Raw genomic sequence first — 25,860 nt, 5'->3', positions numbered from 1 at the left:
CACACATCTTTTTATTCGTTTTTCATTTTTTTTTTCATTTAGAATCAAAAAAGTGACACAGCTCTTAAAGAAACAGTACGTGAGAGTTAACTGATGCATGAATACCACTTGGTTTAGTCGTCGGCAGTAGCACAGGGGTCATGTTAGTTTTGCTGATTGAGCTTTTTTCTTAGTATCATTTTGTATATGATATGCTGCAGCGTATGTATAGACATGCATGTACATTGTAACATTCGTTGTCTTTTTAGTTCAGGGTGGGAAGGATGTGGGTGTCTATGTCCAGCTCTCTACAGCCTTTGTTGTACTACAAAACACATTTCTACTAACACTGCTGAAAACGTTCTGTAAATACCATGTGAATCCAGTGCCTGTGCAATTAGAGAAATACTTGAATACTCGGTTGTGGAGATGTGAGAGTAATCAGCAGAATAAATGTGGTTTATTATATTATGGCTACATTGCAATTTCAAACGTTTTGTTGTTTTCTTCATACCTACAGTTAGTATTTTCACAGTTTCAAATGATTACAGTATGTTTTGCTGTTGCTGTCATATTTTGTCTCTTAACGGGACCTTTTGTTTCAGTTTGTCCATTGGTTATGGTGCAATAAACAGAGATTAATCAAATGATGGAATACAGATAATCTTTTTTTAATATAACCTAATAATTCCAGTGTTGTAATCATAGACTTTGAAATATCATAAAAAAAATTCATAAAAATGTGACAGATCATTAGGTAACACTTTACAATAAGTCTCATTTGTTAACATTAGTTAATGCATTAACTAACATGAATAAACAATGGACACTTTGTTCTTACAGCATTTATTAACCTTTGTTAAGGTAAGTTAATAAAAATGTTCATCTTCATGTTAGTTCATAGTGCATTAACAAATGTTTAACAGAAAACCGTTGATCATAAAAATGTATCAGTAAATGTTGAGATTAACATTAGATTAATAAATGCTGTAGAAGTAAAGTTCATTGTTAGTTCATGACAACTAATGTAGTTAACAAATTAAACCTTATTGTAAAGTGTTATTGGTTACATTTCATTTTAAGGTGTCCGTTTTACAGTGTAGTTATATATTTATGTACCGAGTTAACTACATGTTCTTACTATATGGTTAGGGTTATGAATGGGGTTTGATTTAGGGTTAATTGCATGTAATTATGCATAATTTAGTACTACAGTTACTACATGTAACATGTAATAAGGACACTGTAAAACAAAGTATTACCGTGTTATCTTTATCACTAAAAATATTTTCAGAAAACATTTGCTTCAATTTAATTGCTATAAAATCACCTTTAGAGCAATTGTTTGTTCTAATAGCAATCAAACATAGAAATTTGTTGAAATAGGTCCAGCTGATCAATCATCTCTAGATCAGCTAATGACCATAAATGACCAGCTTGGTCCAGCTAGAGGTCTATGTAAAAAATCGGTAACAATTAAAGTGATTAGACAATTTCTGGCCTGTTAATATAACATGGTTTTTATACATTAGCTAATAATGGTATTAATTAATGATCCATCTGAACAATTTTAAAAGCTGTCCAACTGTACCTGAAGCCCACTGTTACACTTTAACATGAGAACTTAAAATAGAGCCTCGGAAATCATTAGATTTATACATTAATGTAAGCACTGCAGATGTTAATAATGTTTTAAAGTATTTTATGAAGTGTTACTGAGCGCAGGAATTTGTTTTATTATCTTGGAGATCAATGAGTTTGCTGAGTGTCTAAGAGGTTCCTATCTGTGAAGGTTGAAAACCTCTACGATGTCAAATAATATTAAAGAAACATCAAGGTATTCTTTCAAATGCAAATACATTTTTATTCATAACAAGTATGACTTAATTATAGAATAAACTTTAAAAGGAGCTGATAATGATATATAGTAATGCAATAAATACATTTACATTCATATATTTCATGTAGATTTCGTAATTTAAAGGTGCTATATGTATTTTTTAGCGGCCTCTATCGGTGATGTTTCAGATTGCAACCAATTTTTACAAGAGCGGTCGTGCTCTTGCGTGTGCTCGAACACAAGAGCGAGCACTCATGGTACCGGCCACACTGAGACTTTCAACACACCGGAGAAAGCATCACACAACATGCTGGAAACTCATGCAACGTTACAATAACAGACTACTTTTATCAGCTTGACGTTGAACTAATACTCCATGCTCGTACCATGATAACGTTACATTGACTGTATTTAGCTGACATGTGGTGTTGTTAGCATATGGCATTTCACTAACTATTCGTGTATCTTTCACAATCAGCAATGTCAACATAGGTGTCATGGCGTGTGAAGAACGGCTGGAAGCAATAGCAAGTGAAAACAGTATTTAATGATGGATGTGAAAGCAGTACAGGCAGATGTAAACAGGTGACACAGGGACTTCGGTGGTCAGGATCCGTGATGAAGTGTAGAAGTGCGGTGACGATGACGACGGACGAAACCCAGCGACGAAGACGAAGAACAGGAACACAAGGCAGGAACTGGACACCGGAACACCAACACGAACGACATCAAACAACGATCTGACAAAGATGATAGAACAGCGGTAAGTATAAGTAGAGTGGTGAGAGTGATTGCAGCTGGTGAAGTGGATGGGAATCAGCTGAAGTGGATCAGGTGATGTCATACACTCACGCCCACTACACACGTGCATTCATACCACAACATAAACACGAGACGAGAAGGAACAGAGAATGCGTCCACCGTGACAGTACCCCTCCTCCTAAGAACGCCTCCTGGCGTTCCCAGACTCCTTACCCTGTCGATTGTAATCATCGATAAGGGAGTGATCCAGTATGTCTCTAGCAGGCACCCAACTTCTCTCCTCCGGACCGTAACCCTCCCAGTCCACCAAGTACTGAAATCCGCGTCCTCTCCGCCTAGAGTCCAGTATACGATTAACCGAATACGTGGTCTCCCCATCTACGAGTCGCGGTGGGGGAGGAACCGGGATAGGCGGATTAATGTGAGAATGAAACACGGGCTTAATCTTAGACACATGGAAGACGGCATGGATCCTCCTGTACGCGGGAGGTAATTTGAGGCGGACTGCCACCGGACTAATGATCTTGGTGACAGTAAACGGGCCAATACATTTGGGAGCAAGTTTATTAGATACGGAGCGAAGAGGAATGTTCTTGGTTGAAAGCCACACTTTTTGACCAACGACGTATACGGGAGGCTTCGACCTGTGGCGATCGGCCTTAGCCTTAGTGCGCGCCCCCACCTGGAGTAGAGTCTCACGGGCTCTAGGCCAGGTGCGGTGACACCTCTGAACAAAGGCGTGAGCGGAGGGGACCGCGACCTCGGATTCCAGACTGGGAAAAATTGGTGGCTGGTAACCTACGCTACACTCAAACGGAGATAGGCCCGTAGCCGACACTGGCAACGTGTTGTGGGCGTACTCCACCATGGAGAGTTGTTGACTCCAAGAGGAAGGATTCTTGGAAACCAAACATCGCAACATTCTCTCCAAATCCTGGTTGGCTCTCTCGGTCTGACCATTGCTCTGGGGATGAAACCCTGAGGACAAACTAACAGTCGCCCCTAGTAATTTGCAAAACTCTCGCCAAAATTTGGACACGAACTGGGGTCCCCTGTCGGAAACCACGTCAATCGGAAGGCCATGTAAACGAAAAACGTGATCTACGACAGTAACCGCTGTCTCCTTAGCTGAGGGTAATTTGGGTAAGGGAACAAAATGGGCTGCCTTTGAGAACCGGTCCACTACAGTCAAAACGACTGTGTTACCCTGAGAGGGCGGTAATAAAATCTAGCGCGATGTGGGACCAGGGTCTCGAAGGAACCGGCAGCGGCTGAAGTAACCCGTCAGGAGGTCGATTGGAAGTCTTACCAGTGGCACAAACCGAGCAAGCCAAAACAAAATCGTGAATGTCGCGAGCCATGAGTGGCCACCAGAATCGTTGCTTGACTAAAAAACTAGTGCGATTAACTCCTGGATGGCAAGCCACGTTGAAGTTATGACCCCACTGGATAACGTCGGACCGTAATCCCTCCGGCACAAACAAGCGATTCGGTGGGCAACCGGGCGGAGGCGTTACCCCTTCTAAGGCCTTCTTGACCCTCGATTCGACCTCCCATGTGAGTGTGGAAACAAATAGAGTCTCGGGCAAAATGCACTCGGGAGTAGACGGGCGTTCGGAAAAATCAAATATGCGGGACAAAGAATCAGGTTTGATGTTCTTGGAACCCGGACGGTATGAAAGAGAAAAATCGAAACGACCGAAAAACAATGCCCACCGAGCCTGCCTGGAGTTCAATCTTTTGGCGGTTCTAATGTATTCCAGATTCTTGTGATCAGTCCAGACAATAAAAGGTACCCCCGACCCTTCTAACCAGTGGCGCCATTCCTCCAACGCTAACTTAACTGCCAACAACTCTCTGTTACCAATGTCGTAATTGCGTTCGGCTGGAGATAAACGATGAGACAAAAACGCGCAGGGATGCATCTTGTCGTCTGTGGAAGAGCGTTGGGACAAAACTGCGCCTACTCCCACCTCTGATGCGTCGACCTCCACCACGAACTGACGTGATGAATCAGGGGCCACAAGGATGGGGGCTGAAACAAAGCGGCCTTTCAGTTTGGAGAACACAGCTTCGGCTGTGTCTGACCACCTGAACGTCGTTCTGGGGGAGGTCAAGGCAGTCAGAGGTGCGACTAGTTGGCTGAAATTGCGAATAAAACGCCGGTAGAAATTGGCGAATCCCAGGAACCTCTGCAGGGCCTTGCGGGAATCTGGGCTTGGCCAATCTACCACAGCCTTGATTTTCTCAGGGTCCATCCGCACTCCCTCAGACGAGACGATGTACCCTAGAAAAGGGACCGACTGTGCATGAAAATCGCATTTCTCCGCCTTGACAAAAAGCCCATTTTCTAGCAACCTCTGAAGCACTCGTCTGACGTGCTGCACGTGTTCCTGGAGAGAAGAAGAAAAAATCAATATGTCATCCAGGTAGACATATATGAACTGATCGATCATATCTCGCAACACGTCGTTGACCAGTGCCTGGAAAACTGCTGGGGAGTTGGACAGCCCGAACGGCATAACCAAATATTCAAAGTGCCCCCTGGGGGTGTTAAAAGCAGTTTTCCATTCATCCCCCTCCCTAATGCGAACCAAATGATAAGCGTTACGTAAATCCAATTTTGTGAAGATGGATGCTCCCTGCAATCTCTCGAAGGCTGAAGACATCAACGGCAAAGGATAAGTATTCTTTACCGTGATGTTATTCAGCCCTCGGTAATCAATGCAAGGTGGCAGAGAACCATCCTTCTTCCCCACAAAAAAGAACCCCGCCCCCGCTGGAGAAGAGGAAGGGCGAATGAACTTGGTTGCTAGAGAATCAGAAATATATTTCTCCATAGCCTTCCTTTCTGGAATAGAAAGTGAATACAACTTGCCTTTAGGCGGAGACTTACCTGGCAGTAAGTCTATAGCACAGTCATAGGGACGATGCGGAGGGAGAGAAGCAGCACGAGACTTACTGAACACCTCCTTCAGGTCCAGGTACTCCGCGGGCACGTTAGACAAATCCGCTGCTTCCTCCTGAAACACAGAAACAGGCACAGACGAACAGGCAGACACGAGACAAGACTTATGACATTCCTTGCTCCACTCCAGTACTGATCTATGGTGCCAGTCCACTCGGGGGTTGTGAAGGATGAGCCAGGGATGTCCGAGGACGACGGGAGCAAGAGGTGAGTCCATGATGTAGAATGATATAGTTTCAGAATGGTTGCCGGAAGTGGTGAGGGTAATGTCTTCAGTGCAAAGGGAAATGGTGGGGAGTTCTTGTCCATTGAGTGCGTGAACTGCAATTCTGTGAGTGAGGGGTCTGAGGGGAATCTGAATCTTCTGTGCAAAAGTGTGGTCCATAAAATTACCTTCAGCCCCAGAGTCCAGAAGTGCATGGCAGTCGTGCTGTTGGACTGACCACCTCAGTCTTACCGGAAGAAGTGTGGAGGTAGATGTCAACGATGATGAGGTCTTCCTAGCGGAGATCCCACCCGATAGTAGCCTCAATCTTACTATCGGGCTTGGCCTTTTACCGGGCAGTTGTATGCGTAGTGTCCGGCTCCTCCACAATACAGGCAAAGGCCCTGGGATCTCCGCCTCTCCCTCTCCTCCCGGGAAAGCCGAGCTCGACCCACCTGCATGGGCTCGGGATCGTAGACGGGGCTGACCACGTCCCTGCCGCTGGATCGTGGTGGGTCGGTCCCTGCGAAGGAACGGGCGGACGGGACTCGGCGCTCGACCCTAGACAGTCGATTGTCCACCCGCAGAGCCAAGTCGACCAACCCGTTGAGAGTGGTGGGTAGATCCAGGGCATAGATCTCCCTCTGGACGTGGTCAGCCAGCCCATGCAGGAACATATCCCACTGCGCCTCCTCGTTCCAGCCGCACTCCGCCGCCAGGGTTCGAAACTCTATAGAATAACCGGAGACCGATCTCTCTCCTTGCTGCAACTCCGCCAGTCTTCTGGCTGCCTCCCTTCCAGAGACAGCCCTGTCGAACACTTTCCTCATCTCGGCGGCGAGGGTCTGGAACGAGGCGCAGCATGGGTGTTGATTCTCCCACACCGCCGTTCCCCAAAGCGCCGCCTTCCCAGTCAGTAAGGTGAGGACGAACGCCACTTTAGCCTGTTCTGTGTCGAACGTGCGGGGCTGTAAAGCAAAGTGCATCGTGCAACGGGTCAAAAATGCCCTGTAGAAAGCTGGCTCACCGGCATAATGTTCAGGCACCGGAAGGCGGGGCTCTGACTGGGAGGGTCGCTCCGGTGGTGTGGGAGGAACGGCAGGTGTGGGCGGCGCAGTGGGACCCTGTAGGCGTTGGATCTGCTGGGTGAGCTCAGACACCTGCGTCACCAAAGCCTGTACTGCGCGGCCCGTGTCGCCGATCTCCTTCTGGTGAGAATCCATTCTCCTGATGCTATGATGAACAAACTCCTCCATCGATCTCTGAGTCGCACTCGCTGCTTCCATTTCCTGGTCAGATCGTTCTGTCATGGCGTGTGAAGAACGGCTGGAAGCAATAGCAAGTGAAAACAGTATTTAATGATGGATGTGAAAGCAGTACAGGCAGATGTAAACAGGTGACACAGGGACTTCGGTGGTCAGGATCCGTGATGAAGTGTAGAAGTGCGGTGACGATGACGACGGACGAAACCCAGCGACGAAGACGAAGAACAGGAACACAAGGCAGGAACTGGACACCGGAACACCAACACGAACGACATCAAACAACGATCTGACAAAGATGATAGAACAGCGGTAAGTATAAGTAGAGTGGTGAGAGTGATTGCAGCTGGTGAAGTGGATGGGAATCAGCTGAAGTGGATCAGGTGATGTCATACACTCACGCCCACTACACACGTGCATTCATACCACAACATAAACACGAGACGAGAAGGAACAGAGAATGCGTCCACCGTGACAATAGGTGAATGTATAATATGATAACGAAAACGGCTAGTGAACTAGACTGAACAATTTCAGTGTAACAGTAAGATCGTTGGAAGTAACATTACTGTACTGAACGTGTCTGGAAATGTGTATTATAAACAATATGATAGTAGTGGGATGAGTGACGTTAGACAGTAGAACTAGTAGATAAAATAAAAGTTACATTCTAAAGCACCTACTTTTTGTTATCCTGGAACAGTCTTTTGTATTCATTTCATGTCTCATATATGTTGTAGTTTACCTTGTCATTTTATTGCAGTTTACCATTATTTCAGCATATCTGAAAACTTGTAATTTATCACAATAAAAATAGCGGAGGTCTCTCCATAATTCAAACGCTCTGCCGATGTTGATCCGTGTTTTCGTCCTAAGTAGATCCGATTCACGTTTGGCCTGATGAGCTTCGGCAGATACATTTTTGTTTTGTTTTGTTTTTTATATTAATGTGGAGTTTGTGTTGGAGTGTGTGTTGTGCTGGACGCAGGTCGTTTTTTGGTGTTATCAGACTCCATGTCGTTAGCCTCAGTGCCGTCGCATAGACTGTATACACTCACCTAAAGGATTATTAGGAACACCATACTAATACTTTGTTTGACCCCCTTTCGCCTTCAGAACTGCCTTAATTCTACGTGGCATTGATTCAACAAGGTGCTGAAAGCATTCTTTAGAAATGTTGGCCCAAATTGATAGGATAGCATCTTGCAGTTGATGGAGATTTGTGGGATGCACATCCAGGGCACGAAGCTCCCGTTCCACCACATCCCAAAGATGCTCTATTGGGTTGAGATCTGGTGACTGTGGGGGCCATTTTAGTACAGTGAACTCATTGTCATGTTCAAGAAACCAATTTGAAATGATTCGAGCTTTGTGACATGGTGTATTATCCTGCTGGAAGTAGCCATCAGAGGATGGGTACATGGTGGCCATAAAGGGATGGACATGGTCAGAAACAATGCTCAGGTAGGCCGTGGCATTTAAACGATGCCCAATTGGCACTAAGGGGCCTAAAGTGTGCCAAGAAAATATCCCCCACACCATTACACCACCACCACCAGCCTGCACAGTGGTAACAAGGCATGATGGATCCATGTTCTCATTCTGTTTACGCCAAATTCTGACTCTACCATCTGAATGTCTCAACAGAAATCGAGACTCATCAGACCAGGCAACATTTTTCCAGTCTTCAACTGTCCAATTTTGGTGAGCTCTTGCAAATTGTAGCCTCTTTTTCCTATTTGTAGTGGAGATGAGTGGTACCCGGTGGGGTCTTCTGCTGTTGTAGCCCATCCGCCTCAAGGTTGTGCGTGTTGTGGCTTCACAAATGCTTTGCTGCATACCTCGGTTGTAACGAGTGGTTATTTCAGTCAAAGTTGCTCTTCTATCAGCTTGAATCAGTCGGCCCATTCTCCTCTGACCTCTAGCATCAACAAGACATTTTTGCCCACAGGACTGCCGCATACTGGATGTTTTTCCCTTTTCACACCATTCTTTGTAAACCCTAGAAATGGTTGTGTGTGAAAATCCCAGTAACGGAGCAGATTGTGAAATACTCAGACCGGCCCATCTGGCACCAACAACCATGCCACGCTCAAAATTGCTTAAATCACATTTCTTTCCCATTCTGACATTCAGTTTGGAGTTCAGGAGATTGTCTTGACCAGGACCACACCCCTAAATGCATTGAAGCAACTGCCATGTGATTGGTTGATTAGAAAATTGCATTAATGAGAAATTGAACAGGTGTTCCTAATAATCCTTTAGGTGAGTGTATAAAAAGGAGAGAGGCTCGGGAGCACGCATGCACGTCACATCCGATGGATTTCGCAGAAAATCCGACCCGGAGACTTCACATAGAAATAGCAGGAATACTGGCCTTCAGAGGTAATAGCAAAACCTGACAAGTGGATCATTGTAATGTGTGATTACAACCCCTTCACACACAGGCAATAAAAAAAGGATTCATTTTAGAAGAAAAGTTACATATAGAACCTTTAAAGGGTTATAATGTTGTCATTATTTACTCACCCTCAAGTTGTTTCAAACCTGTATGAGTTTCTTTCTACTGTTGGACACAAAAGAAGATATTTTAAAGAATGTTGGTAACCAGACAACATTGAATGATGTAATCAAATAGTTGGTTGATTGTAGCTATTGACTTCCATTATCAAAAATAAATTAAAAATACTATGGAAGTCAATGGGTGCCGTCAATTATCTGGTTACCAACATTCTTTAAAATATATATATTTTTTTGTGTTCAGCAGAAAAAAGAAACTCATACAGATTTGGAACAACTTGGAGGATGAGTAAGTGATGACAACATTTTTATTTTTTGGGGTGAACTATCCCTTTAAATAAAGGAGAACTCCGGTCAATTTTAACATTGAGCTCATTTTTTTGTACATTTGGAGTGCTGTCAGTACAGACAAAAACGACAAAAATCGGTGTTGCCTACACCGTGTTATCCTCTTTTTAAAATTCGCACCCTGTTGACTTCAATGGGGCAAGTTCTAAACCTGCTTTTAGCCTCTTAACAACTTTAATATGTCATTACAAGTGCACAGCCATGTGAGTGGTGTTATTAAGAGTGACCACGGTCAATCTGACTGCAGTAGATGTGCAAGATATTAATAAAAATGATGTTAATTCAGCCAGCTCACATACCTGTATTTACTTCCTGTTTTCGTTCGAAGTCCACAGTAGTCAATTGTCGAGTTCGCGCGCGCGATCATTAGTTATATTAGTTACCAATGATCGCGCGCGCGAACTCGACAATTGACTACTGTGGACTTCGAACGAAAACAGGAAGTAAATACAGGTATGTGAGCTGGCTGAATTAACATCATTTTTATTAATATCTTCCTCATCTACTGCAGTCAGATTGACCGTGGTCACTCTTAATAACACCACTCACATGGCTGTGCACTTGTAATGACATATTAAGGTTGTTAAGAGGCTAAAAGCAGGTTTAGAACTTGCCCCATTGAAGTCAACAGGGTGCGAATTTTAAAAAGAGGATAACACGGTGTAGGCAACACCGATTTTTGTCGTTTTTGTCTGTACTGACAGCACTCCAAATGTACAAAAAAATGAGCTCAATGTGAATGTTAAAATTGACCGGAGTTCTCCTTTAAATAAGATAGGCTATATATAAAAGCATAAACATGTTAAAAGTCTAACCTGACACCTGCAGGTCAGTGTATTCAGAGCCATTTATCCATAGCTTGTAAATGAAATATATCGAATGTTATTATAGGCCTGCCCTAACTTTTGATACAACAAACAATTTAAATATATGGGGCAGTTTTGCCTCAAGCCCTGGCTAATGTCTGTCCCTGACTCACAGACAGTGTTGTTGTGCTGGTGCAGTAATGGTCTTGCGGAGTGGTCTGGTCTGGTCTGGTCTGGTGGGACAGGGACTGAGTAATCAGAGCAGCCGCAGACGGTCCAGCAGAGGAAACGGCGTCATGGGAACGGACCGGGATTCCGCAGGGAACGTTATCAGATCGCACTCTCTGTGCACTCAGAGTCAGACAGGAAGCGCCACATGAGCGCAAATATCTGTGTGATCATTACTCGCGTTTGTTAACTTCATTTAAAAAGAAACAACGTAAAACAACTGAAATAATAATTGACTGTTTTATTCTCACCTGCTAAAATATCAAATCAAGGCCAACTTTTGACAAAGCGTTGACTATAACAAAACAACAACGATTTTTGTCCGAGCTGTGTTCAAACATGGCAGCGAGATCGATCTCCGGCCACACACAGATCTCGCGCCGCGGGCTGTTTGCTCGTGTTTCTCAGTCCCTTATGCCACTTAATGTTCTTTTGAACACACATCCCCTTTTTAGTCACGGAAACACAATTTATGGCTATTATGTCGCATTATAGATTGCATCTACAGAAGCCAAGAGTTGTTGCCGAGAGATATGTGATTCATTCAAGGGGCCACAACTTTTTGAGAGGAACACAAACAACCTGAAAGAGTTAAGAATAAAGACACGAGAAACATGTTTGTTAATGTTTCATTCGTCGTTCAATTATAGTTAAGAGGGTCAGACTATAAAAAGAAACACGACAAAACAAAACATCCAATCCCGAGTAGGACTGGACCACCCAGAATCAAAGAGTGAATGAGTGACTGGAGTTTGTTGATCACGCCCCGGGTTCAGACGTTTACAGTAGTTCCAGTCATGTACGCCCATTACATGAGCATCTGAGCAGCAGCCGGTCACTTACACTACACACACACACACACACACACACACACACTTCTCATGAGAGCTGCTTCATTTATCTTGGCCAGCTAGAGCCTTTTTTATTATTATAAATTACAAAGGCTTGCCACCCTGGACATCTGATGATGTTTGACAGCTCGCAATATCCTTACAACTGTTTTAACTATGATGGAGAAGGATATCCCTCTTGTGCCACAGATGAAGAGAAGAAAGTGTGTCGTCCGGCTTACAGGTATTTCATTATTATTTATTATTATTAATAATAATATTTTTTTGTTATATATAGAATAAACAATAACATTTTATTTTAGCACTTTTACAATAATTTTATAAATTAAGTTAAATACATTGTTGTAAAAGTTGTTGATATTTTAAATTATTATTTTGTCTTGCATTGTTTTATTATTTTATATTATACTATTTATATTTCTTAATGTGGTGAATTAATGGTGTTGAGCATTACAGAGGGTAATAATATTTATAGTAGCCTAATGAATGACATTTTATTATATTATATTATAAATATGAAACCTTTTTAAAGTTATAATGTATCATATATACTGTAAAATGAAAACAATATGTATTATGTAGTAATTATAATGACAGTAATTTTTTATGAAATTATGACAATAAGTTGTCTAGATCAGTGAAGACTTGCAATAAAGCTTTTGCAATGTTAGCAAGATTAATAAGTGTGTCAGAACATTTAAAGTATTATATTCTTAGTATATTTTTTATGAATTATTTGTGTATGTGGGTGTGTGTGTGTGAATGATTACAAACGAGCATGTATCCCTTAAATTAGGGCATACAAGCCTCTTTGAAAGGATACATTTTCTCTAACATGCGTTTTCTGTCTCTCTATTAGTTACATTGCACTAATAGCAATGGCTATACAGCAGAGTCCAGAGAACAAAGTTACCCTATCTGGAATCTACGAGTTCATCATGAAGAGATTTCCTTATTACAGATCCAACCAGAGGGCTTGGCAAAACTCAATTCGGCATAACCTCTCTCTAAACAGCTGCTTCATAAAGGTATGAGGATGGAGGCTGGATGTGTATGCTAAAATGTAAACGTAAAGTACCAAGATAAAAAAAAAAAAAAAAAAAACTAAGTGGATGAACAATTTTCATTATACAAATATAACCAGACTGTTTTGTTATGCTGTGCAACCAGGCATGGCTGGAAGTTCTGAAATCAACAAACGTTTAAAGAAATGTAAAGAAACCCCATAGTTTTAATTGTAAGGGCATTATTACTAATGGTTTTCTTAACTTTAGGGGTTTGCTGTAACTGGCTGCTGATTATTTGTTTTCCTCAGGTGCCCCGTACGGAAGGCAACGAGAAAGGAAAAGGTAATTACTGGACGTTCGCCACGGGCTGCGAGTCCATGCTGGACCTCTTTGAAAATGGCAACTTTCGTCGGCGGCGCCGCAGACGCAACTTAAAAATGGGCCTGAAGGAGCCAGCCGAAACCTTTGTTGCCACAGACACTCATCAGGGCGTCGCAGTAAGATCCACAGAATCAGATTCGTTCTGCCCTGTGAACACCAGTCACAGACCGGCCCAAAACAACCCACCCCTCAGCAAACCTGAGCCTGAGATCAAATTCAGCATTGACTACATTCTGTCCACGCCGGACCCTCTGCCAGGGTTCAGAGCCCCTAACAGTATAGCTGGAGCTGTGATCCACCACCTGGAGCCACAACATCTCAATCTACACTTCTGGACCATGTAACCTAAACCATAGAAGGCAGAACAGATTCAGCAAATACCTGAAAAAAGACAAATTAAGCTTCAAAAGTGTGCAAAATAATTCCCATAATGCAAATTGGCTTGTCAGTATATAGGCACATGCAGTTTATTGTGTGCTAGTGCTCTCGTCGGTAGTCTGCTGTCGCTCATGTTAGCAAAGCTGTTAAATAAGACTGTAACTTATGAATATATAATTATTTAATGATTAATAATAGGAGTTTGAGTATTATATATACAGTATGCTCATTTTGAAAAGGTCACTTCGTATATCAGCAAGAATTTCTGAAAGCATAGACGGTTGATTTTGATTAAATCAATCGATTAGACTGTTCATGTCAAACAGGTAACACTTTACAATTAGGTTATATTTGTTAACATAAAATGTTTTAATAACATGGGAAATACTTCTAAAGCATTCATTAATCTTAGTTAATGTTAATTTTAACATTTACTAATGTATTATTGGTTACACTTTATTTTAAGGTTAATTCCTTTAATCCACTTTAATTCCTTGTTACAGTGTAATTATACATTTAAGTATGAGTAATGTTACTAAGGGTTAGGATTTGGTTTAGAGTTCGTTGCATGTGATTATGCCTGATTTATAGTTACATGTGTAACAGGGCACTAAAATAAAGTGTAGTTACACTATTTTACAGTTGTTACACGTACTTACTGTAACTTTAACCCTATATATAGTACATGTTGTTAATTAATATTACTCAGTACTTAAACCTAAAGTTTTACCGCATTACTAAAAACAAAAAACATTATTTAATGGACTTGAACATGCACAGATGTATTTTTATTAACTGACGTTAACAAAGATGAATAAATGCTGTAACAAATGCATTGTTCGTTAATGCATTAACTAGCGTTAACTGATGGGACCTTACTGTAAAGTGTTACCAATGCATAACTCACAATTTCGTTTTCCCCCAGTAAAAACTACAAATCTCATGCTCACCTGAGGTGTGTTGGTGTTGCGGACACGAGTTTGCTGTTAGTGAAGTGTTTGGTTAGGTTAGTGTAATCAGCATTCCCTGCTCACTGCACAACTGCTGAACGACTCTATTGTTTACATATGTTGTTTATAATGTGTATCATTGGCCCTTGACAGTCTGTGATCCGTATCAATCACTGATAGACTGAGAATATGCTCCCCTGGGCAAAACCAGAGCCCTCTATATCTAAGCCCTCCCCGGGGTGTTTTTTTTGCTTTTGATGTTTTATTTGGGAATCTCTGTTTATTTTAAAGCATCTTTAAACTTTGAACAAAGATGATATAAGAAGGAGAGTTGTTCAAAGGAAAAATTGAGATGTGCTACACTATTCTCAGTCCTAATTGTTTGGCTGATTCAATTGCAATAGCACATAATAGTTTGGTTTGGTAATTTGTTTTTAGTTAAAATCAAACCGCCTTGTACATATGCTATACAGTATATGTATGTATGTGTATATATATATGTAATGTATGTATGTATGTGTATATATATATATATATATATACATACATACATGTATATATATACAGTATATACCATAGCATCTGTTAAATTAGTAGGTTTATAGCAATGCTGAGATCAATGAGATATTGTTTAAATGCCAATATAAGGCAATTAAGCAGTAATTATTGAATATAAGGCCTCATTCCTTCCAGTCACCAACATTCATTATTCAAGATTTGAGAAAATATTCTATACTGTATATGTTGTAATCTCCTAACAAACAGTTATTCTGACATAAAAATAGTTTTAAAAATGGTGTAAAACTGATAAAGCACCCATTAAACAAAAACAGGTTATAAATACTCTACATCTCAGCCAGCTTTAATAATAGTGATTCCTTTAATGATATATATTATATATATACACGCATTTCTATTTTCAATATATATATACAGGCCTATGTAGAAATTTCACATGCCATGAAAATGTTCCTTAATGTTATAGAAATGCATTTGGCATATTTGAATAGACATAACTGAATATTAGCAAACTGTCAGACAAGTGCAGTCTAACCTTCTCCAAATCTCCCTAATCTCTCTGACTGACCTTTTCCATTTATATGAAGTCCGACTAAATGCGATCCAAACACTCTATTAGAATAGATATCACTCATAAAGCTGGGAGTTTAGAACGGGAACCCTGTTAACATTTATTTTCCTTCTAAGGTGTATCAATCATGGCTTGCATTGTGCTCAGGAGGGGACATTTTTCAATTTAACCTTTATATTACAGAGTGACTGCATCAGAAAGGTTTCAACACACTTAACATGAGTGGCATTTAATATAGCATTACACTTGCAAGGTTAGCCAGAGATGTGACCTTATTCAAATCCTGCTGCCACTACAACACCTATCCTGATGCAATTATAATTAAACGCCTTATGCCGGCTTGCAAATCCTCTGATCGATCACTGATATTAAGGTAAATATTGCACTGCCCCCAGTGAACATCTAACTCTAAAAGTGTTATGGATCAGCAGGTTTCTATTAACAGCATTGTTGATGTTGTGTGCTCTGGTGTGGATATATTTGGGTAAATTAACTTAGCATAAAGTGCTTCAAGGCTTGATCTTAAAAGGCCCAAGATACCCCTCCTCCCAAAAAAAACCTCAAAGCTCTGGCTGCATTCCTTTACCCTGCCATGGCGTACGGATTAATGTTAGTTTAAAGAGTAAACGTTCATTTTTGCTTTGCTTTTTAATTAAAACCAGTTTACACTTCATAGATTAATGTGTCTCTGGAATATTGTGACAGTGTTGTTCACTTGCCTTGTCTGTTGTTGTACAGATCTTAAGATAAAAATTGTATCTTTCCCCCTCATATTTGTAAATAAACCCTCTTTTTGTGCATATATTTATTGCGTTATACTGAAGCATTGTCAGCGAGGTGAAATGAAAGGCTTAGGGCTAGGTAAACAGCACTGAACGAGGAAATTGGGAAATCAGTGATGTGCAACGATAATAGCACCCATATAATAAACATAAACAGCTAATTTGCTCAAAATGTTTAGCTTTCATTGCCTTTTCCCCTGTTTTAAAATTGGATTTTGGCCAGGAAATTATTACAAAAACAAGATAGCGATGAAACCTTTAAGAAAAAATACTTATAATGCAATAATAAGTCCCTGATTAACAATCATGATTTCCTTAAGGTGTGATTTTTAGTGCACGCTAAGGATGTAGCGTTCATTGAATAAGTCCCAATCTAATGAATCAGGCTGGATGTGCACATGCTTCTGGATAACCTTGAAGCTAAAGAGAGCTCTTTAAATAACTACGGGAATGAGGTTTGCTACTGTGTGTTTTGGACTGACACCAGTTATATGTACGATTTTTTTATATAGGCCTATATATTATCAATGTTTACAAATTTAGTGATCAAAATATTTTATGGTAATCAACTAAATATCTCTAAATAGCCTAAAAATTCTATCTCACAACCAATTCGTACGAATACTTTCGAGTGAGTAAAATGTGGCTGATTCGTACGAATTCGTGTGACCTCACTCATATGAATTTGTACGATTTGTCTAAACCCCAGTGGCGGTTAGGTTTAGGGGCAGAGGTCGGTCATTCGTACGAATTCATACGAATTGGACAACTCGTAAAAAATGTACTTGTACGTAAAATATGTACCATATTGTCAAATTCGTACGAATTGCCGTGTAATTGGGTTTAAAAAATTCACAGGAGACCATAAACCGAACAGGGCATGTCATAAAAATGTACAATCAGTCATCATACCTGCATTTCTATCAATACAAAGCCATGACGGTCAAGCCAGGTTTTTTATGCAATACTTATTTGAGGCATTGAGGTTATCACATTAATTACAGAGCTCAAAAAGCGAACACATTAATGGGCCGTTGCACTATGATCAGGAAATAATTCATTTCCATTGCCCTTGATGAAAGTGTTTATGCACTTGTTGTAAGTGTTTACTACAGCCTTTCTAACACCAGAGGTTTTCATTTTAACCCTTAGTCAGGAATGTGCCACGCGAGCCTGATTCTCATTGGTGCTTGCATCATTTCCTCTAAATTGTTGTCAAATTTGTCCACATGCACAGAGGATTCTTGTCTTCAAGGGTTTACGAGAAACAACGTAACCCCTTCACTGGCAGTCACGTAATTAATACTCATGAAATAATGTGGTTATGATAAAGAAACTCACCTTTTAGATCTTGAGCTGCTCTTCACTCACTTTTGTTTGAGATCATTTCCTGCTGAAAGTTGTACTTTCATTCAAACTAGATGTTTTAGTAGTCTGAAACAGGTTCTCTCTTCTTCCGGTTCTCTCTTTCACTATACTGTTTTACTAAAAAAATAGTAAAACAGTATAGTGAAATATTATTATGATTTTTTTTATTGTAATATATACACTGAACAAAATTATAAACGCAACACTTTTGTTTTTACCCCCATTTTTCATGAACTCAAAGATCTAAGACTTTTTCTATGTACACAAAAGGCCTATTTCTCTCAAATATTGTTCACAAATCTGTCTAAATCTGTGTTAGTGAGCACTTCTCCTTTGCCGAGATAATCCATCCAACTCACAGGTGTGGCATATCAAGATGCTGATTAGGCAGCATGATTATTGAACAGGTGTGCCTTAGGCTGGCCACAATAAAAGGCTACTCTAAAATGTGCAGTTTTATCACACAGCACAATGCCACAGATGTCGCAAGTTTTGAGGGAGCGTGCAATTGGCATGCTGACTGCAGGAATGTCCACCAGAGCTGTTGCCCGTGAATTGAATGTTCATTTCTCTACCATAAGCCGTCTCCAAAAACGTTTCAAAGAATTTGGCAGTACATCCAACCGGCCTCACAACCCCAGACCATGTGTAACCACACCAGCCCAGGACCTCCACATCCAGCATCTTCACCTCCAAGATCGTCTGAGACCAGTCACCCGGACAGCTGCTGCAACAATCGGTTTGCATAACCAAAGAATTTCTGCACAAACTGTCAGAAACCGTCTCAGGGAAGCTCATCTGCATGCTCGTCGTCCTCATCGGGGTCTCGACCTGACTGCAGTTTGTCGTCATAACCGACTTGACTGGGCAAATGCTCACATTCGATGGCATCTGGCACTTTGGAGAGGTGTTCTCTTCACGGATGAATCCCGGTTTTCACCTTACAGGGCAGATGGCAGACAGCGTGTGTTTTGGTGTCATGTGGGTGAGCGGTTATCTGATGTCAATGTTGTGGATCGAGTGACCTGTGGGGTTATGGTATGGGCAGGCATATGTTATGGACAACGAACACAGGTGCATTTTATTGATGGCATTTTTTGAATGCACAGAGATACCGTGACGAGATCCTGAGGCCCATTGTTGTGCCATTCATCCACGACCATCACCTCATGTTGCAGCATGATAATGCACGGCCCCATGTTGCAGGATCTGTACACAATTCCTGGAAGCTGAAAACATCCCAGTTCTTGCATGGCCAGCATACTCACCGGACATGTCACCCATTGAGCATGTTTGGGATGCTCTGGATCGGCCGTATACGACAGCGTGTTCCAGGTCCTGCCAATATCCAGCAACTTCGCACAGCCATTGAAGAGGAGTGGACCAACATTCCACAGGGCACAATCGACAACCTGATCAACTCTATGCGAAAGAGATGTGTTGCACTGCGTGAGGCAAACGGTGGTCACACCAGATACTGACTGGTTTTCGGACAATGGAAATGAGTATTCCAACCATTAAACTATTGTAGCCATTTCATGATTTGTGCAGCTCAACAACCTTTTATCACACATTATACTAAGTGAACATATCATATGAATGAGAATATACTTCAGTAGATTTTACTCAATAGAATTTGTAGGGGTGCCAATAATTTGGCACACATATTTAGGAAAAAACATATTTATTTCATTTATTCCACATTTATATTTTCTTTAAATTAACTTAAATTAAAGGTTATTTTTGTGAATATTTAAAACAAATCAAAACATTTCAGTCAGTCACAGTCAGTTCTGCTCATATTTACCAAGGGAGCCAATATTTGTTGAGTGCACTCTATATAAACACAACGTGCGTGGTGTGTGATACCTGTGATTTGTCAGAGGCACTGCACTTTTCGTCTGGTGTGAATGGAGCTCTAGAAGATAAGGCCACTTTTTCAACCTGTTCTGATTTTTTTATGGATGTCAATGGAGGAGAGGCTTCAATACAGTGAATTCAATTATGCTGACTTTTGTGAGGAAACACTTTATGAATTGACAATCTGTCCACGAATCTTCAACATGTTCACAATTAAAAATTCATTTTGGAATGAGCTATATTTGGAAATTACAATTAAAAAGCCTGTTTTATAAGAGAAGTCACAGATTTTCTTTTCCTACTTTATTTTTATAGTATCCACAAATAATTATTGACTGTCGTAAAACTGATTAAGTCATTCAGAAAAAGATTTTATAATAAATATATCCAAGAAAGACCTTAATAATCTGGTTAATTTCTTATTCTTTTTTTCCGCTATAGCAGAAGTTCTGATTGGCCGGAACTTCAACAATTAAAATTAAATAAGTTTCAGAGCTTAGCCATACAATTTTAAAATCGTAATAAAATGGCTAGTTCAAAATAAAAGTATAACAGCACTACATTTTTAAAAATAAAATAACACAGTGAACTACATTTTAACGTGCTGGGCGATACCACTGTCTATGGGCGATACTGGTTCAACTGATATAGGCTACCGGTTTCAATTTCGCGTACGATATGCATTTTTGAAATAGTCATAGGCTACCGGTGTGTGGTTGAAACAATCTATTCAATGGAGAGGGGGCTTCTTTTAATCGTAGCCTATATCCTTCTTTCTAATGGTTCTAACTTTATAACACAACAATAAATAATCCACACAACTGACTATCTTTAATATTGTAAATACCATGTAGCCCTATCCACGATGCGGACACGCATACGGGAATCACTGAATCCATTGCGACTAAAAATAGATGTTTGCCTTCTGTAAAATGTAGCCTATTTAGATGCATGATTGCGAATAAAACTTAAATGAAATAATCTTAAATATCTTAAATGGTATAACAAATGTCTTATCATTTTAAGAGGTTTTCAATTTGGTCACGGAAAAAAAGCGATACAGCCTAATATGATAATTAAACTTTAAAAGGCGATTATTTAATTAAATAAGTAGGCCTGCACGGATGAATGAGCAGCATGGCGGAAGAGTGTGAAGGAGACGCGCTGAATGAAAATGCAGATTCGCTCTCTGACAGCAGGTGGAAATGCAGCCGTTACCTCGGTAACCCCGTAAACAAAGCAGCTGTGCTACTTTATGACTCATTTGACAACGAGGTATTTGAGTTTTGTTTACGAGGAAAATGGAGTTGGCATTACTTAAAGGTGCATGTTGAAGACATGTAAACTATTTGGTCAAACACAAATTTGATGAGTTCAAAATACTTAGAAGTCTGATGCAGTTTTTTTTTTAGTAAAACCAAGGCGATATTTTTTACAGTGTACATTATTAAAATCAAAAAGTTGTATCTGCTAATAATAATGGACTTGAGCTAACATGAACTATTTAGTCAACAAAGAATAATAACTACTGTTTTGTATGTAGCTATTAATTGTTAGGCTACTTAATGCTTTAACTAGTAACATTAACTAACCTTACTGTTACCTATTCTTTATAGTTCTGTTGCACTTTAATCTTTTTGAAACACTTGTTTGTACCGCCACATATACAGTTTGAAGTGGGATGATGGATAATTACATAATTATTAAAAACAGTTTGAAGATATTTAAAAACCTTGTTTACATTTTGTATTATCCTTTTAATGTCTTTTTATATCCACTTATTAAGCTATTATTATGAATAATAATAATATACACTCACCTAAAGGATTATTAGGAACACCTGTTCAATTTCTCATTAATGCAATTATCTAATCAACCAATCACATGGCAGTTGCTTCAATGCATTTAGGGGTGTGGTCCTGGTCAAGACAATCTCCTGAACTCCAAACTGAATGTCAGAATGGGAAAGAAAGGTGATTTAAGCAATTTTGAGCGTGGCATGGTTGTTGGTGCCAGACGGGCCGGTCTGAGTATTTCACAATCTGCTCAGTTACTGGGATTTTCACGCACAACCATTTCTAGAGTTTACAAAGAATGGTGTGAAAAGGGAAAAACATCCAGTATGCGGCAGTCCTGTGGGCGAAAATGCCTTGATGCTAGAGGTCAGAGGAGAATGGGCCGACTGATTCAAGCTGATAGAAGAGCAACTTTGACTGAAATAACCACTCGTTACAACCGAGGTATGCAGCAAAGCATTTGTGAAGCCACAACACGCACAACATTGAGGCGGATGGGCTACAACAGCAGAAGACCCCACCGGGTACCACTCATCTCCACTACACGCACAACCTTGAGGCGGATGGGCTACAACAGCAGAAGACCCCACCGGGTACCACTCATCTCCACTACAAATAGGAAAAAGAGGCAACAATTTGCAAGAGCTCACCAAAATTGGACAGTTGAAGACTGGAAAAATGTTGCCTGGTCTGAGGAGTCTCGATTTCTGTTGAGACATTCAGATGGTAGAGTCAGAATTTGGCGTAAATAGAATGAGAACATGGATCCATCATGCCTTGTTACCACTGTGCAGGCTGGTGGTGGTGGTGTAATGGTGTGGGGGATATTTTCTTGGCACACTTTAGGCCCCTTAGTGCCAATTGGGCATCGTTTAAATGCCACGGCCTACCTGAGCATTGTTTCTGACCACGTCCATCCCTTTATGGCCACCATGTACCCATCCTCTGATGGCTACTTCCAGCAGGATAATGCACCATGTCACAAAGCTCGAATCATTTCAAATTGGTTTCTTGAACATGACAATGAGTTCACTGTACTAAAATGGGCCCCAGTCACCAGATCTCAACCCAACAGAGCATCTTTGGGATGTGGTGGAACGGGAGCTTCGTGCCCTGGATGTGCATCCCACAAATCTCCATCAACTGCAAGATGCTATCCTATCAATATGGGCCAACATTTCTAAAGAATGCTTTCAGCACCTTGTTGAATCAATGCCACGTAGAATTAAGGCAGTTCTGAAGGCGAAAGGGGGTCAAACACAGTATTAGTATGGTGTTCTGTTCCTAATAATCCTTTAGATGAGTGTATAATGTATTATGAAACTACAGTAAATACAAATTTTATGGAAGGGGTAGGTTTAGGGTAAAGCCCAATTTATACTTCTACGTCGACCTCCCGCCATAGCTACGTCGTAGGCTGTGTGTAACGCGCGTACCCTGACGTGCACCTCTCCAAAAATGTAACAACGCGTCAATTCTACGCGGACGCAAGCGCTGTGATTGGTCTGCTATACCCGCTCCCTCGGGTTTCACATGTTCCCTCTGCGTGCATCAACGCGGACAACGACGCAGAAGTATAATTTAAAACCAACGCGTAGTCTAGAGGCTCCGGCGTAGTTCCGACGCAGAAGTATAAATCAGCCTTAAGGTGTAGGGTGGGGGGCTGGGGAGGCTTTTAGATATAAAAACCATTAGTCTGTATTAATTTTATTGTATAATTTATTTCATGTTTTACCAGTAGCTAGTTATTTCATACTTCATAATTTTCTAAAGCAATGATTTTCTTCAAAAGATTGTTTTAGCCAATGAGATGCAAATATGTAATTTAGGTGATCAAAGATGAGTTTTATAAAATATATATTTTTTTAAATGATTGAAAACAGGCAAGTCTTCATGTTGTGTGTGTACTTGAAGAAATTATATTATAGAAAATATATTAACATTGCACAGTAATTTACTACTTCTAGTAGTAGTAGTAGTAGTAGTAGTAGTAGTTATAATACAATTTATTAAAACACACAAAATTTCAACGGTCTTTATTTTTACCTGCCAAAATAAAACTTCGATCTATCTTGAAGAAATTATGAAAGAAATACACTGCTTGGCCAAAAAGAATGGCAGCGCCTGAAAATAGTTCCGTTGTGTTGACGGAAGGTAGGCTATTTTCAGGCGCTGCGTCATATCATTACGCCTGCTGCACTCATGGTACTGCAGTGAAGTTTCTTGATTATTACGCAGGAATGAGAGTATAGTTCCTAGCCATATCAGCCTAGAAAATCGCAACTTTACATTTTCAGTCGGTCTTAGTGCACGATGTAACTACAGAAGAGTCAAGTTTTAAATAGGAAAAATATCGAAACTCTTTGGTCATTTTTTTTTTAGAAATGCTAATGGTCTTGTCCACTTCAATGATGTATGCTAAGCTATGCTAAAAGTGGTACCGCCAGAACCGGAGATCGGCTGAATGGATTCAAAAACGGTAAAACTCAACAGTTTAACTCTGGGGGAGTTGTAAAATGAGCCTATTTCCAAAAAAAGTGGAGTATCCCTTTAAATTCATTGAAAGTGTTTGGGATGTGCTGGAGGAGCCTTTTAAGAGTGCTTGAATTTCTTTTGAATTTCTCACAGGCCCATAAGCCCAGCGAGTTTTGTTCCGATCGACCTCCATTAACCTTGTCTGACAGCTGCTCAAAATTCATTGGCCATATCCCCGACCGCGTTTTTCGGGATCCGCGAAAGTTTGATGAAAATATCTCGTTCTGTTCACGAGTTACAGCTTTTTTAGTAAAAGTGTCTCCTCCCACTTAGAACGGTTGGGTGGCCCTTAGAGACCATGAATCGAAAGTTCAACTTTTTTGATAATTATTGACAATCAGACTCCAGAGAATCTAGCTGCACTGGTTTGGCTCCGATCGGGCCAAAAACCTAGAACTAGTTTGCAAAATTAGGTTTATCAAAAAAATCCAAAATACCCGAAAATTTTTACGGGACGACGATCAAATTCGAGGCATGCATTTTGTCCATCTTGAGCCAAGGATTCCAATGATAATAAGACACTTGACTTGAGCCTGCGCCTAACGGTTTAGGAGCCATGAACGATTTCGTACTTTTAACCGCTGTAGCACCTCCGTCAGGCCGATCAGGGCGAGCCTTGGTGACGGGTGTAGACTGTGTGAGTACTGTCAGCCCTCAAAGTTTCAAGTCTCTAAAACGTACGGTTTGGTCTGCCCGCCCGATCACTTTTAGGGGAGAATGCTGATTCTTGGAAATTTTAAACATTACAATAATGCTTCAGTGCTATGCGCTTGAACCCCTAATTATTTTTTTTATTTTTTTAAGAAATAGAACAAGTTTTCATTTGTTTTTTCAGTAAACTTGCCAAAAGGAATTACATTTTAAAAGGATAACTAAATTGTTTTGTTAGGTTTTTTTTTAATACCACTTTTATAGTAATTTTATAAATTGATTTGATTACCTCCATTTTTTAAGTAAATTTGTTTTTTACATTGCAATGTTTTCATATTCTATGTACTCCTGACAGTAAAATAAACCACTGTAAGCTTATATAAAGGTCCAGCCATGAAAAAAAACAACAACAAAAACTGTGATATAACATGAAAACACCAGAATCAAAAAAAAAAAAAAAAAAAAAACCATACAGTGATATAGATTTTTGGTCATACCGCCCAGCACTAGTTAGATCAGTAATTTAGTTAGAATAGAAAATACATTTTATATAACATACAATTCTACAATAGACAGAGTAACAGATCACCATCTTGGTATGTTTTATTGGAGTTCAACACATGCATGAATCAAACAGTACAGAGAGCAGCTTGAGGTATAACAACAGGTAAGCACACAGACCAACACCAGTTCAATCTGTAAAACCAAGATTGACCAGAGAAATGATCACCGGTTAGAGAGTACAGCTTACGCCAGCCCTTCACACTCACACACACACACGCGCGCTGCAGTTTCACTCCCTTTATAGAGATGTGTCATGTTGGAAAGCTAGATTCTCTCCTTCCCGTCGCTTGATAAACACAGGATAAACATGGTGTCTGCAGCAGATATCAGGAGCGGTTGTTCACACACACACACACACACACATATAGATAGACACACACACATAACTCCAAATACATATCAAAGAGAAGAAAAGTGCCGTACCTATAAAGAAATGCTCTCAAAGGTACAAAAGGGTTTCTTTACTGAAGACATTGGCAAAACCTGACCACATGCTGGGGAAATTTTTTGTCTGCCTAAAATAAGTCAGTGAAACAGTTTCACTCCAAACTGCAACAAGACACAAGAGCGGAAACTCCAAACCTATGATTCTGGGCTTTACAGTTCCTTCATACTAATATAAAGTTAAAGTAACCAATACTGACTTCTGAAATAAAAGATGCAAAATAAATTTCTTTTACATTCTCAAACTGTACATTTCTGAGACTAATTTACAGCCAAAACCATTTC

The 25,860-nt window shown here is 40.3% G+C and overlaps 1 protein-coding gene across 1 annotated transcript; it reads left to right on the top strand.

Annotated features, from left to right (window-relative positions):
• Nucleotides 1–11,228: 11,228 nt before the first annotated feature.
• On the top strand, nt 11,229–13,890 carry foxl3 (forkhead box L3). The gene is made up of 3 exons (XM_056253022.1): nt 11,229–11,992; nt 12,629–12,797; nt 13,085–13,890. The coding sequence occupies exons 1-3, from the start codon at nt 11,883–11,885 to the stop codon at nt 13,499–13,501; spliced, it is 696 nt and encodes a 231-aa protein (XP_056108997.1). The 5' UTR covers nt 11,229–11,882; the 3' UTR covers nt 13,502–13,890.
• The last annotated feature ends 11,970 nt before the right edge of the window (nt 13,891–25,860 follow it).

This window comes from Rhinichthys klamathensis, unplaced genomic scaffold (assembly GCF_029890125.1).
Source record: "Rhinichthys klamathensis goyatoka isolate OS25496 unplaced genomic scaffold, OSU_Roscu_1.1 h1tg000101l_1, whole genome shotgun sequence".
In the NCBI taxonomy this organism is placed as follows: Eukaryota; Metazoa; Chordata; class Actinopteri; order Cypriniformes; family Leuciscidae; genus Rhinichthys; species Rhinichthys klamathensis.
This window is presented reverse-complemented; position numbering and strand designations above follow the sequence as displayed.

Coding starts and splice junctions, on each gene's coding strand:
- foxl3 (XM_056253022.1), top strand. CDS start 11,883: ATGATGTTTGACAGCTCGCAATATCCTTACAACTGTTTTAACTATGAT. Junction 11,993..12,628: donor GTGTGTCGTCCGGCTTACAG/GTATTTCATTAT, acceptor TCTCTCTATTAG/TTACATTGCACTAATAGCAA. Junction 12,798..13,084: donor TAAACAGCTGCTTCATAAAG/GTATGAGGATGG, acceptor TGTTTTCCTCAG/GTGCCCCGTACGGAAGGCAA.